This window comes from Oryzias latipes, chromosome 12, assembly GCF_053564925.1.
Source record: "Oryzias latipes strain Hd-rR chromosome 12, Olatipes_Hd-rR_3.1".
In the NCBI taxonomy this organism is placed as follows: Eukaryota; Metazoa; Chordata; class Actinopteri; order Beloniformes; family Adrianichthyidae; genus Oryzias; species Oryzias latipes.
Window position 1 is genome coordinate 17,187,501 of NC_136248.1, and position 9,300 is coordinate 17,196,800.

A 9,300-nucleotide genomic window follows, 5' to 3' on the forward strand; every position below is an offset into this window, starting at 1 on the left:
TCGGCTACAGAATTCCAACAAAGATGGCTTCTTCAGCACAACGTGTAAGAACTACAGAGAAAACCAAGCAGCTCACTTCATTAGATCAGATCAAAGGTGAACAGTAAAAGCACAAATTATTATAGAGCTGTGCAAAAGTCTGTTGTTCTCATATAAAAACTGTGTTTTCCGATTGTTTTATCTTTAAATAATACGGTACAATTTCTTAGCTACACCTAAAAGATTTTAGTTTGAAAATGATAACCTGACTTCACTGTGACAACTTTTGATAATGAAGGACAAGCTATTGTTCTCCCAGAGTGTAAAACTCATCTGAGTGTGAAGATTTTAACTAAATGTAATTAATGTTGGTAAAATCTCATTAACGCTCTGTTGAACAGAGTCTCGTGAGTGATTTATTAAGGCTTCAATGTTTGCAGCTCTATGTTTTGTTTCTCACTGAAAATGGAGAAAATTGACAAGAGGCCATTGAAGTTACAAAGACCAGAAAAAGATTTAAACTTTTCACTGACCTCCTCCCAGAAGATAGGGTTCTGTTCATAACCCCCCACAGACAGGGCGTCACCTTGGAGACGCAGATAAACGGACGCATCGTGGTCCCTGACATTCGGCATGTTCTGGCAAGAGTGAAAGGTTTGAAAAAAAAGGAGAGAAAGGCAGAAATTATATCATGTATTGTTTATTAGATAAAGATATTTAATGTGAAGCAGTTTGATTGTTTTTCCGATATGAAGTTTTGATTTCTTAACTGCCTTTAGACTAAATTGTTATCGAAAAGTAAAGTAAAGCAAAATCCCTGTTAAAAAAACATACATTGGATTTTTGTTTGATTTCTCTTCATCTGAATCTTCAGAAGATGTGCTTTTTAAGAAGTTTCATAAAAGGACAGTGCTGCGAATAGTGGAAAATATAGGTTTCATATGGTTAATTGATCCAATTCATTTTCTGAAAGGTCAAAACTAAATTAAATTTAGGATTTGTTACAATTTAACTCGGTATACATTCATTTTTCTGTTTTATTTTTCAAAAAGAACGTTATTTTTTTTGTTCTTACAAAACTTTTTCACATAACTAGTGTTTCAAACTAAATACAGGTGGGACTTGAATTGTTAAAATTGAATATGCTAACAAGAATTAGCATCTAAATGACTAATTTGGCTGTAATTCCTTTGAGATCTAGTGAACGAAGACCTCACAGTCAGGATTCTTCTATGATATCCTCTATGAGGTTTTACAACATAATAAAGTTGTGCCAGTGGCATAAACGGTGGCAGGGCCTTAATGACCCATAGCATTTCTTTGTGTTTCACGACCCAGCTACAGGCGCAGAGGAAAACCAGAGATTGCATTCATCATTGTGTGAGCGCTACATGCTTTTGTAAGCGTGCTTAACTCAAGGCAAAGTTCCAAGTGTCCTCTCTTGTTGCTTTCTGTTTTCTTCCTGAAGTCCATCGGTTTTCCATAAAACACATTACGGATCCCAGAGAGCGTGACATTTTTAAAACAGCTCACGTCCAACAATAAAAGCTCACTTGTTCCTTTCTTGCCTCCTCTGCACGGAGCAGTCTAGCAGCTTCATCCATGAGATCGATACTGAAGGCTGCACTGTACCCTTCATGTGCACCAAACAAAAAAAGCAACAACCACCGGCTGCAATTAGCAAACTTAGCTCAAAGTCACTCCAGCACTCCCAGGACAAAGAGGCTGCTTGCACAGACACAAGGTCAGCATGAAATGTTTGACCTGACAAGTTGTAGACTATGGTGAGAACACATTTCCTGAGTGTGTCACTTTGTGTGGGAGCTGATGCATCTGCCCATGATTCAGCAGTACTGCTGCTTAAAGCTCCTCTTATGTCCCAATAAAGCAGACCAGCCTGAAAATCCCCATCCTCCAGAGGATCAGCATCAATCATGTGTGCATCTGATATGACATTGACTTACAATGTCACAAAAATGTGGTGTGCAACACATCACCACACACATACTAATAGACACAAATGACTCAATTTGTCTCTCACACAAGCAAAGCAGCAGCTGTTGAAACCCTGAAATCTTTTTGGTGGCACTGCCCCCTATTGGTCATATCACATAAACACAATTGAAGCTAGAATAATCATTTATTAGTGCTTTATCCCTTGTGCTATCTTAGATGACTCCACCCTTACATTGACGTGTTCTCCCTACCGTGACAAAGGTGGAAAGATTTCATGTAATCCATGGACACCAGTGAAGATCACAAATCATTGAAAAAAAAAGGTTCAGAGCACTGTCTAGTGGGTCTAGATGACCCAACTCCCAACATTAAAGTGCCTAGGATAGCACAAGGGTTAAAGCAATGGTCACCAACTGTTTTATGCCACAGACTGGATTATTATGTAAAAATTCAATAAAGGCAAATTTAAATTATTTATTTTAATGAGAACTGAAACTCAATTCAGACTCAAATCATCTTTCAGGGCAAAAATATTATTTATATTTTGTTTTTAATTAAATCTTGATTATTGTGGATTTAGTTACCGTAAATACTTTATCAGACTGAAAATTGCTAAAATATTGTATTTAATCAACAAAAGATAAAACTGATAAATTTATTCAGTGCAGCAAACCTTGATTGTGTTTATCAGGCTCTACATAAAGCTACAATAAATTCACAAATTCCTCTTCATAAGATAAAAAGGTCTAAGTGAAACGTCAACCTCCTTGGTTGATCTCTTTTTTTTTTTTAACAAAAGAAGACATTTTTAGGAGAATATTTGATTGATCATATGGGATTTATACCTGAATGCCTTCTATTCTCTCTGTCACCACATAGGCGTGATGCATTGCAATAAGAGGAACCTTGACTCCAGCCATGTCCCCCAACTTGGTGGCCCACACACCTAAGATTTCAAGACACCGATGCAATGAATAAGAATAGTTCTTGTTTGGTTTGAGTATAAACTGTGGTTGGAAGATTTTGGACAGACGTGCCTCCATCTCACCTGCGCAGTTCACCACACACTGCGTCTCGATAGTCCCATGGGCGGTTTCCACTGCCTTCACCTTTTTCACGCCAAGGTCATCTGTTCGTACTTGAATACCAGTCACAGGGCAGTTCTCAATCACCTGGTGGAATGCAGCAGAGGGAAATACTTCACAGACAAGACACTCCTATTTGCACGAGTTGTTATATTATTATGTAAATGTATATATTTAAGACTAAAACACCAATTTTTTTTAAACTAATGTTTAGAAAAAAGATAAAAGCTTAAAGCTGCAATATATGACATGCAGACCTAAACTGAGTTATCTGGACATCCGTCCTTTCAAAGTAAAAGAGATAAGTTGTGAGTGAATTTCCTTAATTAATATAAACTTCAATCCATACGAACATTAAAAAACCCTTACTTTACTTAGACTTTCTTCTGTCTTTAGAAATGCATTTTTGATGTTCAGTGGTTTTTTTTCCAGCAGCTGTACATAGTCAGTCACCATGGCGATTTGAGGAAAAAGGTAACTATGAATATAACAACTATCGGTTAAAAGCAAAAAGGCCATCAATACATTATCTAAAGAATAAAATGTATGTCTGTCCTTTCATCTGTTCTAACCTTGTCTGGATGAAAGGGCAACTTGAGCTCATCAGTTCTACATGCTATATCAAGGCGGTCTGCAGTGGCTTTGTCTGATTCTGGTGTTTTTGTCCTTTTCACAGTATTCTTAGCAATGTCCCACGCAAAATACCAAAAACAGAAAACACACCATGGGGGTGGACATTGCTTTTTTTAAACTGCTCATAGTGTCCTTGTACAATATTGGTGGAATTAGATCACCATAGATCCCTTCCAAAATTGTTAATTTACAGATCCAACTTATATAACGGGAAGCTGTGAATCTCAAAGCTTAAGGCAGGAGGAAACTCCCATCATTTCTAAAAGATTTGACTGATTAATCTGAACTTCCACTTACATTGTGTGCAAGTGACTAATTTGCCAAAACCAAGAAGTATATTTGCACACAAAAAAAAAGCTACAGGTGGATCGGTGACCCTTACAGTGGCTCCCCTAGCGGAGGCGGCTCTGGTCAGAGTTGTGCAGGTTCCTGCAGGGTCCATGGTCCCATCTTTGGGAACGTAAAGCGTTCCGTACAGATCGTCAACATTCATCAGTGGATACAGATCTTTGGTTTCCGCCGGCGAAAGGACATAGGACTCTATGCCATAAACTTTACCCAGCTACAACACAAAGAGAAGAGCTCTGTTAGCAAGACATTTAAATGCAAATGGGGTTTAGAGCTTCGTTCAGAACTGTTCCACAAGACTGAAATTAGATCTAGAAACAATACACAGTAGACATCAAGGCCTGCAGATGTTTATTTTAGTCTTCTCCACATCATTTCCTCACTCTAGCATCAAAATCTTCAAAAATCAGCATTTGGTTGTCAATATTTGACAACAAATTGTCAAAGAATTCCTAGTCTACGAATTTCTATAATCATAACATTGGCAACTTAGCTGCCTTTTATGAAACAAAAAAGATAATTAACCGAACATTTTATTGGGGGGGGACGGGGGGGATGAAATTCAATTTTATTTTCAGTATTTCTTGTACACCATAATATCTACCGACTAAAAGTCCAGCAAACTTCCATCCTTACCGACATGAGCCTTTTGTACTCATCCAGCCTCTGCTTGTTGGAAGCAATGAAGAGTCCTCCATTCTGGATCCAGCCAGTGTGGAGACCAGTTTCCTCCTCCAGGTCTTTGCTGATCACGTTTCTGGTGTGCGCCAGGAGCTCCACCTCCACGTCACTGGGACGGAGCTGCCACAGCAGGCCTAACTCCGCACAGACGGAGAGGTTGTGTTTTACATGGAAATCAGGCAGATTCCTGCCATCCAAGATCTGAATGGTCTCACTGTGAGGCGATGAGAACCAGCAAACACCTACTGACTCGTACCTGCAGTGTGCCAGGTGGTGCCAGCGGTGAGCCTGTCTCTCTCCAGCAGAACTACATTGGTCATTCCCATTTTAGCCACGTGGTAGATGGTCTGACAGCCCAGGCTGCCTCCCCCAATCACAACCACATCTGCTGATCTAAAACAGCGGAGAAGCACTATTTCATCCCTGTGTTTTTGTAAAATAACTATCATGTTCTCAGATTGTCGTGGTGTCTTTAACACCGTCAGGTAGAGCGAGCTGGCAGGATGAAGAGAGGAGCGTGAACGCGCGGAGGGGGGCGTGTCTGCAGATGTGAACGCCGACCAGAATCTGTAATGGGATTGAAAGTTTTTCTGGAAAGACAGTCAGTGGCGATCTCTTAGGGGACACATGAACAGAGTTTAAAATCACCTCACATTTTGGCACAAAATGGCCGCCAAACCGTGGGTGGTGTCGCCATCTTATCCCATAATAATTTCAAAACTTCTGTGGTACTTCAAAGCCTTGTGAGCATTTTAACGTTTGAACGGTGTCTCTAGCTAAAAGTATGTTGATGTTATAATGGTTGAAAAAAGCAAAGGTTTTCAACGATTCTCCATGTATTTAAATTGAGCAAAACTCTTGGAAAATCCTGGAATCTCCTGGGATATCTTGAAAGGTTCAGGGATTTGAAGGACCAAAAGTCATAGTTGGAATAAGCTGAAAGAGCTGAACATTTTAATGGTTAAAAAATTTGAAATGTCCGAGCGGGGTCTTGAACTGGCGACCTCATGCACCAAGAACAAGAAGAACAACTATGTATTTTTATGGAGCAAAAAATCCTGGAAATTCTTGAACATCTTGAAAAGTTAAAGGATTTGAAAAACCAAAAGTCATAGCTGGAATAAGCTGAACATTTTAATGGTGGAATGGTTAGAATAGGTTAAAAATTGTAGAAGGAGTTAACCGGCAAAAAACAGCCGAAGATGAGCGTATAAATAAAGAGAAACAGAAAAACAAAGGGTTGAATGCTTTAGTTTACAGCATTCAACCAAATAAAATGTATTTACCAGTACTTCTTTTTTCTCTCTACAGTTAGAGTTAAACAAACCTGGGTAAAGGCTTTGTGGGTCCAGAGGCAGCTCCACTTTCCTGTTTTAGAGTCATCTCATAGGGAACATTTTTCTCATTGGTGGGTTCTGAGCTGTAGGATCGAGAGCTCGTCCGGCACAGAGGGGAGAGGGAAGGCCACGCCGCCAACGCCACTCGCTGAACTGCTCGTCCAACAAAAGCCATGGCGACTCTGGACAGTCCTGACACAAGAACGACATGTTAACATCGATCTGCTTCAGCGTGCCAACAACTTTTATTGGGGTTTCCCAAAACCGGGAGCCGATTCTTTGACGTATGCATTAAACGATATAATCCACAGTGATGTGCTGCAATGAATGATTCAAAGTTTGATTACTCTAAAATTAAAGTATTAAAGTATTTATTCTTAAAAATATCAACAAAGACAAAGAACAGCAGAAACTCGCTTTAACAATATCATCAGTAAATATAACCATTGCAAACATCTAAATGAAAGAAAAACTGAAACTTTCAAATATGTTAATAAAAACAAGGAAAACAAAGAAAAAAAGGAATTTTTAGAAGTTCCTTAAGGAAGATCTTTCTAGAACTCTCCAAAACATTGGAATCCTCCACATTGAGAGGATAATTCGTTTTTAAACAAGGCTGTTACTTTAGGATTTCTCTGTTCTCTCGCTTTTACTGAAAATTTCTGACCATGGGGGGGATTTTATATTCTCCATGGCAACCACTAGGGATGCCAGCGTTCTTGATCGAATATTACATCATTAAACCAAATTGTGGAGAAAGTGAATCATTGCATGACCACTGCATCCCAGTATGTTTATGTTGAACTGGTCAACATAAACAGTAAAAATCTAGGAAAGAGTTTGTATTTACTGTTTTATTACATTACATCAGGCTAAGTATAGGCCAACTAAAGGGTTTTCCTTCATTGTTATTACTTAAAAAAAAGGATTTTTCTGAAGTTTTAGCTTTTTGTTGTTGTTTTGTGAAAGTAAGTATTGAATAATAGGGTTTGTTTGTCACATTGACTTTAGAGAATCATTTAAACTAGGGCTGCACGATATGAGGAAAACTTGCGATATGCGATATTAGTGATCAATATTGCGATAACGATACATTTGCGGTAAATAAACAAATAGAAAAATAAACAAAAACATCATTCCCATTTCATTGCAACAGTTTAAAAATTATACTCCAAATGACCCTCATCGACATGGGGGACAAACGTCAGGGTGGCCAACCCTGGTCCTCAAGAGCCTCAACCCTGTCTGTTTTCCAATTCTCCCTAGACTGCTCGATAATCATAACCAAAATCAGGTGTGTTCAGTCAATCAGGATGTGAAATCACTTGAGTCAGCCAATCAACAGCAAGCTGGTTAAGGAGAGCTGGAAAACAGGCAGGGTTGAGGCTCTTGAGGAGCAGGGTTAACATAATAGGCCTCCATCTGATTGGTCAACAATGGGAAGGCGTCCATCTGATTGGTCAAAGCATAAAGGGATTTATTTGATGTGTTAAATGCTTCAAGCTGCTAGAAGATTGTTTTAACACATTTTGGGTTTGCGATTTATTGCGATATTTGCCGTCTTTTGCGATATGCATATTGCAGAGCTGGATATTGCGATAACGATAAATTTGCGGTATATTGTGCAGGCCTAATTTCAACCATTTTAGGTAAACAAAAATTACTATTCTTTGTACAGCAGCTTAAATAAATAAAGGGTGCTTTTTTTTTTTTTTTTAGAAGAAAAACTATATTTTGGACCATAAGAGCCCAATTAACGACACATTTTTGTAAAACAAAAAGAGGTAGACTCACAATGCTGCATTCTGAAAACCTCTTAGAAAAGGTTGGTAAATTATCAAGATGAAGTTATTTAAATGTAGTTTATTTAGAGCCAAATTAATTTATGTATAAATATAAAATAAAATAAAAATTGATTGAGAACTTCTGAACCATTTCCTGCGTGGATCTTTACACCTTGGATCATCAAGTTCTCCAAACTGTGCAGCTTCAGCTAGAAACCTCCCCCCGAAAAGCTCGCGCGTGGCTTCTTGTTGTTTTTAAAGATTGTTTTTAAAAAGCTAGCAAAAAGTGGGAGGGAAATCAATTGCTGACCAAAATAAACAAATATTTAGGCTCCTAAACTCCCAGCAGGTCCTAAAGATAGTCGATTTAAACATCTGTTTGTTGACGTCGTGGCGTTAATTACAGCTAAATTGACAGCTACAAATCCTGTTCCGACATGTTTAATACTAGAAACACATGCGTGAAACAAACGTGTCAATGTGCGGTCTCTCATGCTACTTTTTAAAGGAAACAAAAACGACCAGATACTAGTCTAGAGTGAACCAACGACCTACAGCAGAGTAGCTTTAAGGAGTTACTAACTCTGGGTCCACGAGGGAACTTACAATGAATTCTAGCATACAAACCCGCGGCAAATGATGTTATATGGAGGGAAGAAGCCTTGAAGCGAAAGAAACGAAGCGTTTGAGGAGAAATGGCCAAAAAACTCGAACCTTTTGGAGAGGCAGAACAGCTAAACTGTGGCAAAGTGTGCAGAGTGGCTGTTCCAGCCTTTAGCCCGTCCTCCCGCCGCTCTGAGTATGCTCAGCAAAGTGGACTGCTGGCGCGTGCACATGTACCAGCAAGGAGAAGCACTTCCGTTGGCCCAGTACGATAAAAATCACGGCATTTTATTTTGAAAAATTGTGTATTTTCTGCAAAAAGAGCAGGATTTTGCATCCTTATATGTTCGCAGACAATATCATTTAAATAAATCCTTTTTTTTTTCACAAAAGAAGCAGCTGTGGTTAAATCCCTGCAGGCTCTAAAGCAAACCAAGCAAAAGTAGAGAGAGGTTTTAACTTGCATTTATATTCGACAGTTGCATATGCACATTATATTGCACATTATACAACCATGCGGCTCAGCTGCACAGCTTGCTGACTTGACCCCACTGATTCCACACCCCCTCACTTACAGCCAATAAGGACGCCTGCGTTTAGGTTTCCTCTTGGAAGGGGAGATTCTGTCTAGTTCATACAGCTTTGAGCAGGAAAGGAGCTGACTGCAGGAGCTGCTCCTTGTTACCCTTCTTTTCTGCTGCACGGTCAGAGTCTGAGACCGGAATGCAACCTTTGAACTTTGCGGCCCTTTTTCCATCAAGCTAAATACAGACTGTTTGCGTGCAGATGTGCATAATTGTGATGGTAACTGTACTGTACAGTTAGTACAGATTGTTTATTCATTCTGATCAGTAGCATGATGCTTACACTCAGGAGATCTGATTTCCTATTGAC

At 39.1% G+C, this 9,300-nt stretch overlaps 1 protein-coding gene across 4 annotated transcripts in view; it reads right to left on the reverse strand.

Annotated features, from left to right (window-relative positions):
• The window catches only part of sardh (sarcosine dehydrogenase), a 28,492-nt gene extending 19,370 nt beyond the window's left edge, over positions 1–9,122 (reverse strand). The window contains exons 1-8 of one of the 4 annotated variants that reach the window (XM_078955798.1): positions 8,982–9,122; positions 6,010–6,211; positions 4,939–5,075; positions 4,638–4,816; positions 4,036–4,215; positions 2,984–3,107; positions 2,781–2,881; positions 513–617 (exon numbers count right to left, since the gene is read on the reverse strand). In XM_078955798.1, the coding sequence (XP_078811924.1) occupies positions 513–617; positions 2,781–2,881; positions 2,984–3,107; positions 4,036–4,215; positions 4,638–4,816; positions 4,939–5,075; positions 6,010–6,194 (1,011 nt within the window). In that variant the 5' untranslated portion in view covers positions 6,195–6,211; positions 8,982–9,122. Of the gene's footprint in view, positions 1–512; positions 618–2,780; positions 2,882–2,983; positions 3,108–4,035; positions 4,216–4,637; positions 4,817–4,938; positions 5,076–6,009; positions 6,212–8,409; positions 8,849–8,981 lie in introns of those variants that run through there. The other 3 variants (XM_023961177.2, XM_023961176.2, XM_078955799.1) reach the window with 3 other exon arrangements.
• Between the last annotated feature and the right edge of the window lie 178 nt (positions 9,123–9,300).